We start from the raw sequence: 17,912 nt of genomic DNA on the forward strand, positions 1-17,912 counted from the left end.
TATTGCAGAGCCCGATGTGGGGCTTGAACCCATGAACTGTGAGATCATGACCTGACCTGAAATCCAGAGTCGGATGCTTAACCGACTGAGCCACCCAGGCGCCCCATAACTTCACATAGCTTTAAATGAAAAAACCACAAGTTATCTCAATGTTGTGTGTACATGTGTGTAAGAACAGGGGACCTGGGTTAAATAGTGACCTACCAAGCGTTAGGACAAGAAGTGATCTTTATTTTCTTCTGTGTGCTTTTCGACATTTGCTGATTTTTCAAAGGTCATAGTTTACTTTTGTGTAGTAAAGACTTTGTTAAAAATAAGCATTATAGGGGCGCCTGGGTGGCTCAGTCGGTTAAGTGTCCGACTTCGGCTCAGGTCATGATCTCGTGGTTCGTGAGTTCAAGCCCCGCATCAGGCTCTGTGCTGATGGCTCAGAGCCTGGAGCCTGTTTCAGATTCTGTGTCTCCCTCTCTCTCTGACCCTCCCCCATTCATGCTCTGTCTCTCTCTGTCTCAAAAGTAAATAAACGTTAAAAAAAAAATTTAAAAAAAAAAAAGCATTATAAGTGTGTTAAGTACAGAACACATGAATCATCAAATTTAGCCATTTCTCTCATTACCTGTTGACATCCAGCAATACTTAATTATTCTCAGAGTATTCTTGAGGATACCTTAGGACAAAATAGCCCGCCACTTTTCCTACGTAAGCAGCCTCGGAACTGGTCACGTATGAGGGAGACAGAATCACTTAGCATTCGGAGTGTTGGCTCTGAGGCCAGACCTCCTGACCTTAAACTCTGCTCGGTGTCACTGGGCAAGCTTCTTCGCCAATATACGTATTCATTTCTTTATCCGTAAAATGGGGATAGTCACCGGGCCTATATTATAGGGCTGTTAGGATTAAATAAACAACTTAAGATATGTTAGCTATTGCTATGGTTGTGAAAAAAACTTCAGCAGTTGCTTCGTACCAGCACACATACGTCAATGTTGTCTGTTTTCGTCTAGATCTGGATGTGTGGAGGCCAACTCTTTGTACTCCCCTGCTCGCGGGTAGGACACATCAGTAAGCAGCGCTTTCCAAACCAACCTGAGTTTGCAGAAGCCATGACATATAACAGTCTCAGACTGGCGCACGTTTGGCTGGATGAATACAAGGTGAGGGAAAGGTCTCTGATTTGGAAAGACAAGCAAGAATACAGAACGGGGCTTGGTCCCCAGGAACCCGTTCCCGCCTTTCCAGATAACAAGCTTCCTTAAATTTTTGGCACACCTTCAACCCCTCATCCACCTTCCCCAGACCCTATTCTCAATTAGTTCATTCGAACCCACTACACTTGAACGTTCCTTTGTATTTCAATTGCTGGGGAAACTCAAGTTTCTCAGAAGTAAATTCATCAACCCAGGAAGTTTGTTTTGTTTGTTTGGCCCAGATCTATGTCCCTCCCGCCCCCCACCCTGTGGGATCCCCCCTCTGAAGCAAACATCTCCCGCTGTTCCCATCCCCACAGGCAATTCTTTAGATTCTCTTCCTCTGGTCCCAAGTTCCCAAGGGTGCGGCTACTGTGGTCTGGAGACCACGCGAGAGACTTCACTACCTCTCTTCTACCGACAGTCGATTTCTCTATCAGAGCCAGACCCCTTCATCTGCACGTCTCCCCAAGGCTGCAGCCCCTGGCCAGGACCTAAAAGGGTGCACACACAGAGAACATGTAGCCATGGCCCCATTTGAACTTGAAAGGTGTCCCTCCAGGATCCACGTACAAACATAGACAGCAGTAGCCCCAAGACCTCCTTTCGGATATATGGGGAGAAAAATGGGAGAACTTGCTGTGATGTTATATGTCCTGGTTCCAATCTGATATTTCTTTATCATTTTAAATTATAAAAGGAGTAATAGTCTTTTTTGCAAACGTCAATATTTCTACATGGCCGTTTAGATTGGCAAAAATGTCAAACGTCTGGTAGGACCAAGTATTGGCAAACACAAGAATTCTCAGACACGGCTGGTGGGAGTATTATTACAAACTCACTTTGGAAAACAGTTTGGCAAAGTCGAGTAAAGATCATGAGTATCCCATGACCCAGCAATTCCATTCTGTGTGCACACCACAGAAAGGCATGCCTTTGGGCAACCAGAAGAATGGTTGTCCATTCTTCTGGTTGCCCAAACAAGAATGTTTAGAACATCTAAACAACATCTAAACAAGAATGTTTAGAAACAGCATGGTGGATGTGAGCCCAAACAAAACACAGCCCAGCTGCTCATCAAGAGCAGAATGGATAAATGGGTCATATTTAGCTGATATAATTCTATACGGCCATGAAAATTACCCAACTGGAGATATACACACAACGGTACAGTAAATCTTAAATCTTGCTGGGGGTACTTGAGTGTCTCAGTCGGTAAAGCATCCAACTCTTGACCTTGACTCGGATCTCGATCTCATAGTCGTGAGTTCGAGCCCTGCACTGGACTGGGCGTGAGGCCTACAGGGGCGCCTGGGTGGCTCAGTCGGTTGAGCGTCCGACTTCGGCTCAGGTCATGATCTCGCGGTCTGTGAGTTTGAGCCCCGCGTCGGGCTCTGTGCTGACGGCTCGGAGCCTGGAGCCTGCTTCGGATCCTGTGTCTCCCTCTCTCTCTGCCCCTCCCCGCTATTCTCTGTCTCTCTCTGTGTCAAAAATAAATACAACAGTAAAAAAAATTTTTTTTAAATAAATAAATAAAAACAGACATCATGGTGAACAAAAGCAGCCCAACGCAATATACTGATTTATTCCATGTCTATATGTTAAAAGTGAGTAAAATTAAGGCATACAATTTATGTATTCATAATTAGATAGCAAAGCTAAAAGGAAAAGCAAAGACGTGAATACATAATCATGATAACATTTAAAGGTTTTTCATGTTTAAAAAATTTTTTTCTTAACGTTTACTTATTTTTGAGAGAAAGAGAGACAGAGTGCAAGCAGGGGAGGGGCAGAGAGAGAGGGAGACACAGAACGGAGTTCTGCTTTCAAGGAGGCTTTGGTCTCTTTAGGACAGCTCTTTGAATACAGGGCAGGCTGAATCCATTAGACTTTTGTACTCAGTACTATCTTAAATCCAGAGCGCGTAGAAGACTAACCAGGTGATAACAATGGCCAATGCTGATGTGACACCCTGTGTCAGCCTGCGTTTACCCAGTGCTCCGTACGTATTAAAGTGTTCAGTCCTCAGGACAACCTCATGAGGGTGAGGGCAAAGGTCACAGAACAAACGACAGAGCAAGAACTTGAACCCGGGCTGTCTCCCCCCACAGTCCATTTGCCCTAAGCCACGACACCACCTCTCATTTCTGAAACCACGGAAGTGTTGATGGGCACCAGGGAGGGAGGGTTTTCCTGGAGTATTGAGAGAGCAAGAGAAAGGAGACATACAACAATAGGTGGCTGTGATTCTTGGGCTCCTAAGAAGCAGGACCCAACCTTCCTGGATCCCACTACACCACCTCTGTGTTGTGGTTCATCACAACACATCCTGCAAATATGTGCAGAGTGAGTGAATTCCAGGCACCACGTGGGTCTCTGCCCACACCGTATGGATGAAATTGGAAGATATTTCGTTCTGTTTTTTTGGGTTTGTTTTTAGTTCAGGTGATGAAAATATACACTGCTATGTTAGATACGATTTGATTACCAAAGATTTGTTTGGTTTTAATGAAATTACTCTCTATTTCCATTTAGGAGCAGTTTTTTTTACGAAGACCTGGCCTGAAATCTGTTGCCTATGGAAACATTAGCGAGCGTGTTGAATTAAGGAAACGATTGGGTTGCAAATCATTTCAGTGGTATTTGGATAATGTCTTCCCAGAACTGGAGGCATCTGAGGGCAGCAGATGAAACACAAATAAATCATTTTCATTAAAAAGGGGTTAAAAAGCCCCTATGTCTTCAACATAGAGGAGAAAAGTCTGGAACATCAAGAAATTGTGTGAAATGCAGTAAGAAATACAACCAGAGTGCTCTAGAATAAGAGTGCCTTTCTGTCTTGCTTTGATGATAGTTCGTTACACGTCACTGAATTTCTGGGGTGGCAAAACCGTGAACATTAGAAATATACGCTGTCACACAGTGCAAACTATCACACCATTGATTGAGGTGAAGTGTATTGTCTCTAGAATTTGCCTAACTCGCTTGGTCCCGTTAAACCACAGGGGATGCTCCACTCTGGGAGGCTTTGTCCATTCCTACTCTAGAACTCAGAAAGACGTTCACAGAGAGCCTTGGTTGACACGTGCCAACGTTGGCTCAACTGTGTCTAGCTCCTTTTCTTGCTGCTAGTGTCGATTTTGGTGATTTCTTGCTTGCTTGGGTTCCTGAGTTCCAGATGTCCCGTCCACTTGCCTTGGTGGCCCAGTCCAGTCCTGTAGACCAGCCTTGTTGTCTGTGGCTGTCAGTCCCTTTGTCACTTGGAGACAGTCCCCCTGCCTTGCTTCTGGTTTTGCCTTGTTCATATTTCTCCCCTCCTATGGCTCTGGCCTACAGTTGTCCTAACACTTCTTGCATTCTGCACTTTGTTGATGATTGATTTTCTGACTCAGACCTGTTTAGCTGGGATTGGGGGAAGGAGTGGCTAGGCTCCCTATCTACCCTGTGTGAACACACTCCCGAATGTCTAAAGTACTTCTCTTGGGTTAGAGGGATGGCTGTTGTGTTCACCCTGGTGAAGGTGGCTAGAGAGGGGAAACGTATTTGATTCACAAAGACAAGGAGAAAATGAGGGGAAGAACACACTGAAAGGAATAAAAGGACTAGGGGAGACTTAGGGTGGGATCACTAAACCTAGCCTACGTTGAAGAAAATAGAAGCTAGTTTTTATAGCAGGAAACAACTTATCTATTGTGCTCAATCAATAATTGAGTGGTTGGTTATCTAGGGCTAGGTATCCTTCTAAGTGAGGGAGCAGGAAAACATCTCTCCCTTCATGGAACTTGTATTCTTTGGGATAATCTAATGTGAAGATGAAAGAACCAGCGTATAATCTCTTTATACATATGTATTTTAGCAAGATACTCTATAAAATCTATTGATAGATAGACATCAGGAGACCTGGGCTCAGATATTACAGATGGCCAGGGTATCTTGATTGAGACTTTAAAAAGTCAATCTGGCAATACAAAATAAGCACCACATTATGATTTTGTTCTTGGCCCATTTTTATACCATCTCTGCCTCTAGAAAGCAATAGAAATGATTATAATAAACCCATGAGTCTATTAAAATTAGTGTAAAGTACAAAACAGAAATCTTTAACAGGAGAAAAGAATTCTAGGATAAATACTAGAGAGTAAATATAAGAGTATCATCTTGAAATAACTTTTTCTAGTTTTGAAAGTTGAGAATAATTGTTTTCTTTGGTAAGCATAACAGAGGATGCTATAAATTCCATCTTTGCAAAAAAAAAAAAAAAAAAAAGAAATGTTCTTAGAGTCATAAAAAACCCAACATCAAAGTATTTGGTGTGATTGAAAGGAAATCTACATTAGCCTGTAGGTGGCAACTTTTTATTTCAGGTGGAAACTTAAAAATCTGATTTATGTTCTGGAGCTAATTGAGGAATATTTGCTAACCCTCTCAAAGCTTTTCTTAAAACACAGTTTTTGGTATGATCAAATGCTCAGACAAGCCCTAAAGTAAGCCTGGGAGTTCTGTAGCTAAAGCAGACATCTAGGAGTTTAGCCTAACATACACCTGCGTGAAAATTGAGCTCCCCTTATGTTCCATACTCTGCGGTAAGTACTCTTCCTTGATTATCTCATTTCACTCACACAGCTTTGTAAAATAGGCCCTATTGTCATGCCCATTTCATAGACGAGAAAACCAAAGTTAGATTTGTCCAGGGTTGGGTTGCCAGTGTTAGCAAATACAAATGCAGGATGCTCTGTATTTGAAATTTGAATTACGGATATGCAACATTTTGCTGTATTTCACATATTCCACGGAACATACTTATACTAAAACATTGTTGTTTCTCTGAAATCACATTTCAGGTCATCGTGGATTTCATCTGGTAACTTCATCTAGGGGCAAACTAACACAGCCCATACACTAGCAGGATCCGCCCAGTCTCTGAGATTCTGGGTTGAAACACATTACACTGCAAAGAGCATTTTAGTGTCATTCTTCACAACGGTCAAACTGGAGCTCTCCCCAAACCTCAAATGCTAGAAGTATACCATTATACATCAATTTGCTAGACTAGGATATACACCCACCCAAACCCTTTAAAATAACAGCTAGGAAAAAAATCCGTTGAAGACCCATCAGAATGGCACACATTTAAACATCTGACGCTATCAAAGGTCGGGAGAAGGTGCAGTAACGGAAGCTCTCTGGCACTGACCGTTCCCTACGGCGCCGATTTCAAACTTAGGTTGTATGCGAATCACGCGGAGATCTTGGTAAGATGCAGACTTCCCTTCCTAGGTAGGTCCGCACGGGGCTTAAGATTCAGCAGTTGTAACAAGCCCCCGGCGACACTGGCGGCGCTGCGGCCAAGGTCGCACGGGAGCCCCGCACCCCTGCACTCCTCCCACCGGCGCGTGCGGTCGGTCTCCCCACGGGTTCTCGGGGGCGTGCACCGCAAAGCCTTCACACTTGAACCCACGTGTCTTTTATCACAACGGAACTTGAACATCGTTTAAAACGTATAAGCCCACTTGTCCTTAACGAGGCCTTTTTATACGAGAAGAAACCCGAAGGCCGCCCGTCACAGACCCTCAAGGCTCTAGCCCAAACCTCAGCCTCGACAGCGCCCGGCACCTCGCCGCGGCCGCTGGGCGCCCACGCCGGGCGAGCCGGGTGACGTCACTCCCGCGCGCGCGGGGGGCGGGGCCTTCCGTCACGTGGCCCCAGGGGCACGCGCGCTCGGGCCGAGACTGCGGCGCGGGCACTGGGCGAGCCCGCGGCCGCCAGAGCGCCCGGTGCAGCGTTTCCTTCGGGCCCGCTGCGGCTCATGCGGCTCGGACCCGGGCTGTGGCGGGAGAGAAGATGCCACGGCCCGAGTCCCAGAAGGCCGGGATCCTGCGCTGCCGGCGTCGGGGTGAGTAGCGCGCGGCCGGCCTCGGCGGCGTCTGAGCCCGCGCGGCCTCCGTCGTCCCCTCGGCGCCTCGGGCGAGCTGCTCCGGCGCGCGGCCCCAAGGCCCCGAGGGCTGGCGGCCGCGCCCGCCGCCGGCTGCCGTGTCGGGCCTGGGGGCGCGGCGTCCGGCCCCGCGAGCTCGGCCCCGCGGGGACAGGCTGTTGGCGGCGTCACCGCCCGCGGGTCCCGGCGCGCTCCTGCGGGCGAGGGCTGCAGCCGCGCGGGGGCTCGCGGAGCCGTGGGCCCGGGGCTCCCGCCGCTCTTTTCCCAAAACGGAGGCCGGAGCCCTGCGGCTCAGCCTTCGAAGCAGAGCTAGCGGGGCCGCAGAAGTGAGAACGGAAAGTCGCAGCCGGGAGCGCCGCAGAGGGGAGGAGTGAACAGAGCACCCGCCCCGCCGCTCCCCCCCCCTCCCCCCCCCTCCCCCCCCCCCCCCCCGCTCCCCCCCGCTTCCACCGGGTCCAGGTCGCTCGCGTTTCCCCCGAAAGGCGTAAAAACTTTCTCCTTTTTTTCCTGCGGTAATTGACCGAGGCCACATGTGGGATTTGGTGGATGTGCCTCTCGTTTCTCTTTTCCTTTTCTTTGCAAATATACTCGTTGGAGAAATTGGGTTGTCTTATATAGTTTACTACATTCCTGAAATCCATGCAGTTTGCGTAAAACGTAAAAATACCAAGTCCCTGCCTTCCAGGTCTGATAGACTGCTTCCTTTGAGGAATATTAACATACGTGTGATTTTTTGTTTTGTTTTGTTTTTTTAACCATCAGAGAAGATTGGGGTCAGCATTCTTTTTTGCTTTGGGTTATGAAAGCAGTTGTTTGGTTGGTCGGTTTTCCAAATATAAAATGAAATTACAACTTTGTGCTTTTAAAAAAAAAAAATATTTATTTTGGAGAGAGAGACAGAGCACGAACAGGGGAGGGGCAGAGAGGGAGGGAGACACAGAATCCGAAGCGGGCTCCAGGCTGAGCTGTCAGCACAGAGTCCCAAGGCGGGGCCAAACCCACGAACCCCAAGATCATGACCTGAGTTGATGGTTAACCGACTGAGCTACCCAGGCGCCCCTGAACGTGCTTTTCACAGTATTATTGTGCACCAGGATATTCTGTTGTCACTCTCCTCCCCCAAATCATGGAGTAGACCTGACTTTTCAGTGTCTGTGTGTTTATTCCACTCACTTTTTCCCGTGTATCCAGAAGTACTATGTGTTGAAATATGATCTGCTTTAAGAAAAATGGAAAAATCTTACCTACTTTAAGAGAGATGATACATACCTTCAATATGTATCAGTTGAGCTTTTCAAGTTAAAGGTGGTGAAAGAGTAGGCCACGCTTTTCACATCTTCTCTTGACAAATTCTGTGCTGTTTGTTCCTTGCAATTTGGGTTCTACTTAGTTTTTTTTTTTTTTTTTTAACTTCTTTTTATTGGGGTAAAACAGTAAAACACAACATGCAGTTTATCATTAGAACCATATTTAAAAAAATTTTTTTTAACATTTATTTTTGAGAGACAGAGCTAGAACATGAGGGGGAGAGGAGCAGAGAGAGAGGGAGACACAGAATCCGAAGCAGGTTCCAGGCTCTGAGCTGTCAGCACAGAGCCCGACGCGGCTCGAATTCACGGGAGCTGTGAGATCATCACCTGAGCTGAAGTCGGACGCTTAATCAACTAAGCCACCCAGGTGCCCCAATATTTATTTTTGAGAAAGAGAGTGAGCGAGCAGGGGAGGGGGAGAGAGAGAGGGAGACACAGAATCCGAAGCAGGCTCCAGGCTCTGAGCTGTCAGCACAGGGCCAGAAGCAGGGCTGCAACTCACTTACAGTGAGATCGTCACCTGAGCGGAAGTTGGACACTTAACCGACTGAGCCACCCAGGTGCCCCTCATTAGGACCATGTTTAAGTGCACAATTCGGCTGCATGAAGTACATCGACAATATTGGGTCACCATCCCACTATCATCACTCCAAACAGAAACTCTGTGACCAGTAAGCAGTAACTCCCCATTTCCACCTTCCCCCAGATCCCTTCGGCCTCTCTGAATTTGACTACTCTAGATAAAGTTGAGTCAGACCGTATCCTCCTTTTTATTTCATACAATATTTGTCTGGCTTATTTCATGTGTTTTCAAATTTCATACATGGTGTAGCATCTATTAGACTTCGTTCCTTTTTATGGCTGAATTTTTTGGCTGTATCACATTCATTCATCTCTTGATGCACTCGGGGTTGTTTCTACCTTCTGGCTACTATGAATAGTGCTGCTATGAACATGAGGCTCCTTGTGTCTGTTTTTGATTCTTTGGGGTGTATGCCTAGGAGTGGAATTTGCTGGATCGTGTGATAAATCTGTGTTTGACTTTTTGAGGAACAAACCCTTCACATGTTTAAAACTGCTTTCTTAAGGCCTTCATGCCCCTGCTGTGGCCAAATCTGATGGCCCCACCTCAACTCCTGCCGGCTTGACCTCTGTAAATCTTGGTGACACCTCATGTTGCTCGTCGGTACACCCTCTTGAGGTTCTTGATTTTGTGATCCTTCTGATGTCCTCTCTAAGTATCCTTTTCTACACGATTTTTAAATGTGCTTGTCCCCAGAGGTTCAGTGCTTGCTTCCTAATCCATTTTGTGCTCATTACTTAAAGCCTCTTCTGCTATTATTTCCGTGTAACTTGAACTAAAGTTTTGGTGTTCTATTTTTAACTTTGCTCTGAGGCTTAAGTTTGAATGTCAAGCTAGGGACACCTCTACATCAGGTGTCCTTTCCAGTGCAACATACCCAGACCAAAATTCGTCCTCTGCGAATCCTCCCAAACCTGTTCTCTCCATGCTCCTCGTCGCCAAGACTTGAAAGCCGGGAGTTGTTTTTATTCCCTTTCTCCCCTAGGGACCCACGTCCTGGCACGTTGACCCGTGCAGACAGTTCTGCCTCTGATCCTGCCTGCCGCCCACTTCCACAGTTCTGGATAGAGCCGTGACCGCTGCTGCTTTTTTTTTTTTTAAGATCTAATTGGCTTTAACGATTCATGAATCAGGCAACATCTCATTTAGCAAGAGGGAAGCTCCCATGATTGCCTCTTATTGGAATTTTTCTAACTGGACTTCCTGGTTCTAGATTTTTTTTTCCCCCTCTGTCCCAAACCATTTTATACACGTCTGCTGGAATTTTCTTCCTAAGATATATTTGCCTAAAGATACTAGTTAGCTTTCTTTTACATTCAGAATAAGTTAATTCTTTTTTTTTTTTGAGAGAGAGAGAGAAAGCGCATGAGGAGGAAGGGGTGGGGGGTGGGGGGACAGAGGATCTGAAGCGGGCTCTGTGCTGACAGCAGAGAGCCCGATGCGGGCCACGAATTCACAAACCGTGAGATCGTGACCTGGGCTGAAGCCGGACACTTAACCGACTGAGCCACCCAGGCGCCCCCAGAACAAATGAATTCTCCTCCTCAGGGCCAGAGCCCCAGCCTGTACTCCCGGAAGTAATTGCCTTCCATGAGCCTTAACCAGCCAATCATTCATTACAGCCAACCGTTCTAACTTGCTAGTCCATTTGGAAAACTAAAAACAAATACATGTTGTGATTTTCCAAGCTGTGAATTTTTTCCTTGAAATGTTTCAGTATTTGGTCATTGAAGTATTATTTTTTTAAAAGCCAAACTTAGACATCAGCTTCTAAGAGAAACACACTTATGTCTGTATAGTTTGTTTCTATCTTTATTGTAGCACTTTTTAGACTTTGCTTTAGGACGTGCCTGAGTTTTTTACCCAATTTATTATTTCTTTAGGATTTTTGTCCTTAGAGAAAGTGAGATGATTGGCTAAAGGAAATAAAGATTTTTTAAGATTCCTGTGCCATTGTCAAATTGCTTTTGAAGAGGGCCTTGCAATTTATAATTTTATCACCGATAATGACCCAGATAGATAAAATCATGAGTGAAAATGGAATTATTACAACCAATCCCTCAGAAATATAATTTTATCACCGATAAATGTATCATTTAAGTATATGTACTTCAGGGAATATTTTTTAAAAACTTTGCCAATTGGAGACTTAGGATCTTATTTTTCTTTTTCTTTATGCGTCTTTACTGATTGTTGACACTGAAGACTTTTCCACATGTATTTCCAAGATTCATCCAAGTTGTTCACTTATCAGTAGTTTGAAAAATGCTGTACGGAGAGCCCCAGCCTTAGCATCACACAATAGAACAGGGTTGCTCAGCCTTTGCGCTGTTGAAATCTTGGGCCAGATGATCGTCTGTTGTTGGGGTCTGCCCTGCATATTGTAAGATGTTTAGCAGCATTTTGCTACCCGCCAGATGCTAGTAGGATCCCCCAAGTTGTGACCACCAAAACCACTTCCAGACGTTGCCAAAAGACCCTGGGGGCTGCCAAATTTGCCCAGACGGTCTGGAGTGTCTCAGCCCCTGGCTGAGAACCATGGACCTGGAGCTGCAAGACTGTAAATCCAGTGACATAGTCCACCCTTCACCGTGCCGCGTCTGCGGTCACCCCAACAGCTCTTTCCGCGTGAACATCCTGTCTCAAAACTAAATTGTAAGCTATCCTCCGATGAAGCGTCTGTTGACTAGGAGGGAAGCAGAAGTGAGGAGCAAATAGTTCATATATACAAATACACAAAACTCACAAGGACAGACCGCTGGCATTTGTGATCTTGGACTCAATGAAAAAGAATTAATTGAGGACTGAACCGTGTAAGCACATTATAACCCCTGGAGATCAATATACCTACAGAACCCAACACCTGAATATGAGGGTAAGGGTCAAAGGAACATTTTTATTAGGTGAAAGATACATATTTTTTAATGCTTTATTATGGAAAATGTTTTGTTAGTGGTCGGTCTTTTTTCATCTATTACCCCGCCTGTCTCATCTCCTATTGGTTAATTTGAAGCAGATTTCAGGTATCATAGGATTAGATTATTTTCGCTTTGTAAAATAAGCTGTCCCTTCCTTTGGAAAGCCAGCAACAGCGGGTTGAGTTGCTTCTCTCACCTTGCGTCATCCTGATGTCCTCTTTTGCCTCCCTCCTCCCTCTTCCCTCTTCCACATTTAAGGACTGTGATTACCCTGGGTGTACCCAGTTAATCCAAGATAATCTCTGTATTTGAAGGTCAAGTGCTGAGAAACCCCAGTCCCTGGGATGTGGACACTGCCGGGGGACCATTATTCTGCCTCTACATAGCACATCAATTGTGCTTCTTGTAAAGAATTTTTTTGGTGGTTGCCTTAGAGTTTACAGTATACATTTTAAACTAATTAGTTTGAATCTGCCTTCACGTAACACTCTATTGTTAGACTTGTACAGGTACCGTAGTAGACTATCCCACGTTTTCCGTCCCATTCCTGTGAAATTGCGGTCATTCACTCACTAATCAGTATGCCAGTATGTCATTCGTTCACTCAGTATATTGTGACATATATTACTTTGGACAGCTTTTCTTAGATCAACTAAGAATAAGAAAACAAATTTTATTTTCATTTCATTGTTTTCGTCTCTGATGTTCTTTGAGTAGATCCAGGTTTCTGACCTGTGTCATTTTCCTTCTGCTTGAAGAATTTAGCATTTCTTGCAGGGCAGTTCTGGTGATAGATTCCTCAGTTTTTCTTCCAGAAGGTATTTCTCCTTAATTTTTGAAGGATAATGTCAGGGGATATAGAAGTCTAAGGTGGTGGGATTTTTTCTTTCACACTTTGACTATTTTAGTCTGTCTGTTGCTTGCATGATTTCTGATGAAAAGCCCACTGTAATTCTTACCTTTTTCCTCTCTAGGTAAAGTGTTTTTCCCTCCCTATGGCTTCTTGGAAGATTTTTTTTTTTTTAAACTTTTTTTTTTTCAACGTTTTTTATTTATTTTTGGGACAGAGACAGAGCATGAACGGGGGAGGGGCAGAGAGAGAGGGAGACACAGAATCGGAAACAGGCTCCAGGCTCCGAGCCATCAGCCCAGAGCCTGACGCGGGGCTCGAACTCACGGACCGCGAGATCACGACCTGAGCCGAAGTCGGCCGCTCAACCGACTGAGCCACCCAGGCGCCCCTTCTGGGAAGATTTTTTATTTGTCTTCTGATCTTCTGATTATAGTATATGCAGGTGAGAGTTTTCAGGGGATTTATTCTGCTTTGGGTTCTCTTGGCTTCTGGAGTCTGTCATTAATTTTGGAACGTTCTTGGCCATTAGTATTGTCATCTCACATCTTTCTTCTTTTTTCTTTCTTCTTCTGGTATTGCGGTACTTTTTGTGTTATACTTCCTGAAATTGCCCCACAGTCCTTGGACGTTCAGTTTTTTCCTGTCTGCGTTTCGGTTTGGAAAGTGTTGACTTCTGGTCAGGCTCACTGCTTTTCCTTCAGCGGTGTGAACGCGGCGGAAGGCCGTCTTCATTGCCGTCCCGGTCTGCTCGGTTTTTAGCCTCGCCTTCTGGTTCTTCCTTAGAGTGTCCATCTCCCTGTTGATATTTTTCACGTGTTGCACGTCGTCTCTTCCGTTCGAGTTCTTAACGTATCAATTAGAAATGGTTGCAATTCTCGGATGATCCCCAAATCTGTGTCGTTGAAGTCTGGTCCTTGTGATTGCGTCGTCTCTTCAGACCTGCCTCCCGCTCGCTTTTTGGTACGTCTCACATTTGTTGTCGAGAACCTGACAAGGGTCAGGTCACAGCACCCGAGGTAAGTAGACCTTTGGCGAGTGGCTTCGTGGTGCTCTGGCGAGGGGTTTGGCTCTGTTTAGCGTTTGCTGTCGCTGCCGGACGCTTTGGATTCTTCTGGCGACCTTGTTTGTATCTGCCCTCTTGCCCTTGCGATTTTCTGAGCGGCCTTCCCCAGACAGTCTGTGTCTTGCAGCTGTTTGAGCCGCGCCTCACCCTGGTCGGCCCTGGAGCCCTTGGGTGTGGCGGTCAAGTACCAGAGGGGGTGAGAGTTCCGTCACCCGCAGATGCCACCGCCACGGGTGCTCGCCAGTGGGGTGGCGGTGCCCCCTTCCCGGTCCGTTTCCCGGAAGCCGTGACCTTCGGGGATTGTCTTCGCCCCTTGGCTTTGACCGGAAGGCTTAGCAGGGGCCCGGGTGGGGGGCGTGCCCTTCCCCAGAGAGGAGAAAGCTCTGGCACGTCCTCCCCCTGGAGCGGATGCCCTCGCGGTGGGGAAAGTTCTGGGTGTTCCGGCGAGGGCTCCGCCCGTCTCCCGCCAGAGGCCGAGGGGGTCTTTCGGCACCTCCGCCCCGCCTTCGCGGCGAAGACCCGCCGGCCGCCCGGCGGCAGAGCCCGCGGAAGGGTGGGGGCGGCCGCCGCGCGCTTCCCCGGAGTCGCTCCGTCTCCCGTCGGCGCGCGGCGTGCGGCCCGGCGCCTGCTCCGGGAGAGAAGGTGCCGGCGGGGCGGCCTCGGGCGCCCCGGCCTCGTTTCCCCCGCGGTGCCGAGTCCCGGTTTTCAGCGTGCGCGGCTCTTTATTGTGGGAAGGAGGGGGACGGCGGCCCGTAGGCTCTTCTCCCGTTGGAGCCGGAAGCCGAAGGCCTTCCCCGCCCGCTTCACGCGGAGTTCGTGACGTGGGCCCGTCCTCGTGAACGCGGCGCGGAGGCCCGGGACGGTGGCGCCGTGGCCAGACTCGACTGCGGGGCTCGAGCTGGTGTTTCGTGTTTATCGCTTGACCGATGATGATGTCGGGCTGTGCTGCCCGAGCCCTTTTGCTTTCCCCAGAAAAGAATGTTCTTCTCTCGCGACTGTAAAAACGCCTAGCGGCTTCTCAGAACTTCTTGTAAGCATCATTCTGCATTTTGCGGGCGACGAAAGCTGTACAGACCCCACCTTTATTAAATTTTCCACTTAGGAATGATACCGTAACTCACACGTATAAGGATTTGTCAGGCTGTCTCTCTTCTGCCGCAGCCCGATTCTGTTAGTTTGGGTTTCTCCAGAAGCAAATCCTGCGATACGAATGTAAATTGGCCTTGTTTATATGCGAGGTAATCTCCGCACCCACCGGTAGGGGAATGAAGGCGTGAGGGAGAGAGAGAGTGAGGCGGGAAGGGGCGCCGACCTCAGGCAAGGCCGTGAGGGTGTGCGGAGCGGGGAACACACGCGTCGGTTCCGGTCCGGGGCGAGCGGGGACGGGACCGGGCGCTTTGACCGTCCGTTGTCGAGGGCCGTCCTTCGGCAGGTGCACGTTCCCACATACTTTGGGGCCTGCCCCGTGTGGGCGCCTGGGCTCCGGGGGCCAGGGAGGCGGGCAGAGGCGGTTGGAAACAGACAGACCCCGGAGGATGTCCCGGTGACCGCGTCTGCTCTGTGCCTTCCCGCGGCTGATCGAGCGGGACGAGCCGGACAAGAAATTGGCCGTTTGCCCCACCGCTCAGTCGGGTTGTCAGCTTTCTAAACCTCTTCAGGTGGTGGGTGGTACTCGGAAACGAGTTTTCCGAAGAATGCGCAAGATTTGGTCACGTGATTTTCTGATGGTCGCTTTTTGGATACCCGTCCACTTTGAAATACAAAAGCAACGGTTTGGAAGATCATCCTGGCCTCGTGCTTCTGGTAATTCCAGCCTGGGTAACCTGGTTCAGACCTGTCACTGCTGATGGCAGAGAATTCCCGGGATGGTAAAGAATTCCTGGCTCTTCATCGTGTGCCAGCAGAATAAAACTCAGAGGCGTGGTTTAAGGGTAGTTAACTCGGTTAACGCTCCTTTGGTCGTAGGACGAAGCTGGCTATAGAAGGCCGTGCGGACCGTGGACACACGTGTGCGTGTTTATATTGGGTGTGTTGAAAGCCGTTTGAGTTTCTTAGTTGTTTGGATATCTGAGAACACTTATTTCTAGTAACCGTGTTTTTTTTCCTCTTCATTTATTTCCTCTTCATCTGATGTCCTTTGAGTTTAATTCTCCTTTTTATGGGCAGAAGGGGAACAAGCAAGAACAGTTCTCATAACTGTGGAGGCTGTAAATGGTCACTGGGTGTTCATTCTGTACCCCTCAGTCAGGAGTTGCGTTGCGGGCTGGAGACTGATCACAACTTTTGCAGTGTTTGAACTTCTGTAGGTGGGGGACGTGCCCTGCCGCTCTCATCCCTCTCTCTGGCTGAGTCACCCATTTATCTGCCTGGTTTCTGACTGCATCGGATCGTATGAGCCTTGCGTTGACCTGACATCGGCTCTTTCTGTTAGGACCCAGGAAAGGCTGCAGCGGGCATTTCCCGTCGTTCCTGTCGATCTTGATCAGACACATGGGGTCAGAAATGAATTAAGGAAAATATGAGAGATCCCAATAAACTAGAACCGTGTGTCGTAGAGCATATAGTTAGAAAGGTCTTGAATGTAATGATTCCTGGAAGTAAATGTGTGTTGTGCAGGCCTCTCCCGAGACTACGGTCACTTTCTCCTTACCGTCTTAACCAGGGAGAGCTGCCCCTTTCCGCCTGGGCGTTTGATCAGACAGGATATTAAAGTGTACTGCTCAGCCTCTCCCAGCCCATTTTCACTGACCAAGCAGGTGTCCCGGGATTGGTTCCCGTGCTTCGTCATATTGGCTGTCCTTTTAGTTTCCTTTTCTTCAGTGCTTAATTAAATTTGCTTCTTTCTCCCATCAACATTACCATGTGGTTTTCCTCTGCATTTGAGGTGTAGTGTATAGACACTGCATGTGTTTATGTTCTTTTTGATTTTCTTACAGAGAGGGGATTCATAAATGTCTGAGGGATGTCAGAGGATTATTCCCGGGAACATATGATGTCTGGAATGTGCTCTGAACCTTTCCTAATTCAATGATCTCCTTACTTGTAATTATGAAATGTGTTTGTGGTGAATGTTTTCTTCTAGTCTTTCAGGTAGATAAGGCATGAGAAAAAAATAATGTGGGGTTTTGTTTTTTTTTCCTGTTGTCATCACCGTGTAATTTCACAGGGGTACATAGGAAAGGCATGTGCTGTAAATCACATGACCATAGCTCAGTTAAAATATGAATATGTCTCTTTTATGGAAAAGGTAACAGATGTTTGCTGTTTGACAATTTGGAATATAGAATAGACCGATGAGAAAATAACCGGGAACTGCACAAAGGTAAATATTTAACAAACAAAGATGACTTTTTAAACTTCATTAAACATTATGGAAATTATTTTGTGCTGAAGGACTGTGAAAGCTCTACTGTGTATGAGTTAGGTAGTATGGGCTTTTCCTCCTGTGGTAAAAGAAGATGGACGTTGGGCAGGCGAATTCAGACTGATGAGTGGTTTGTGGAGGACAAAGTCTTTCAAAACGTGCTGTTAGAATAGTTGTTCAGTGTCCAGATTTTATTCTCAAGTTTTTGACACCTTAATGGAATGAAAATAGCCTTCCTTTTAATGTGCTAAAATCCCTTTTGCTTCTGAGGTTAAAAGGAAAGGCCATATTTTGTTCAAAGCCTTAAAATATTTAATCCTCTCCAAAGTTCTTATATTTTTAAGTTAGGCTAAGAAATTTTTTACCTTGATTTTTAAAGAAATACATATTCTTTGTAGGAAATGTTTTAAGTAAAGGAAAGTCACCAGAAAATTAGCTATGATGCCACTAAGCTGATTCTATTAAGTGTATTTTTTCATTATTGCTGATAACAGTGTAACATTTTAGGTCGTGTGAGAGATTAAAAATAAGCAGTAGAGGTGTGCCTGGGTGGCTCAGTCGGTTAAGCCTCCGACTTCGGCTCAGGTCATGATCTCACCGTTCGTGAGTTCGAGCCCCGCGTCGGGTTCTGTGCTGACAGTTCAGAGCCTGGAGCCTGCTTCAGATTCTGTGTCTCCCTCTCTGTCCCTCCCTTACTCTGTC

General features: G+C 46.9%; 2 protein-coding genes across 12 annotated transcripts in view; both read left to right on the top strand.

Moving 5' to 3' along the window:
• The window catches only part of GALNTL5 (polypeptide N-acetylgalactosaminyltransferase like 5), a 54,906-nt gene extending 50,895 nt beyond the window's left edge, over positions 1 to 4,011 (top strand). For all 8 annotated transcript variants that reach the window (XM_060633458.3, XM_060633463.3, XM_060633461.3 and 5 more), the window contains 2 exons: positions 1,005 to 1,154; positions 3,723 to 4,011. In XM_060633458.3, coding sequence (XP_060489441.3) covers positions 1,005 to 1,154; positions 3,723 to 3,878 — 306 coding nt within the window. In that variant the 3' untranslated portion in view covers positions 3,879 to 4,011. The remainder of the gene's footprint in view (positions 1 to 1,004; positions 1,155 to 3,722) is intronic.
• A 2,858-nt stretch (positions 4,012 to 6,869) lies between these two features.
• The window catches only part of GALNT11 (polypeptide N-acetylgalactosaminyltransferase 11), a 42,846-nt gene continuing 31,803 nt past the window's right edge, over positions 6,870 to 17,912 (top strand). The window contains exon 1 of one of the 4 annotated variants that reach the window (XM_060633451.3): positions 6,870 to 7,080. The gene's annotated coding sequence lies outside the window, so the exon portion shown is untranslated. Of the gene's footprint in view, positions 7,081 to 13,996; positions 14,877 to 14,922; positions 15,085 to 17,077; positions 17,169 to 17,912 lie in introns of those variants that run through there. The other 3 variants (XM_060633452.3, XM_060633453.3, XM_078437324.2) reach the window with 3 other exon arrangements.

This window comes from Panthera onca, chromosome A2 (genome assembly GCF_046562875.1).
Source record: "Panthera onca isolate mPanOnc1 chromosome A2, mPanOnc1 haplotype 2, whole genome shotgun sequence".
NCBI classification, from domain to species: Eukaryota; Metazoa; Chordata; class Mammalia; order Carnivora; family Felidae; genus Panthera; species Panthera onca.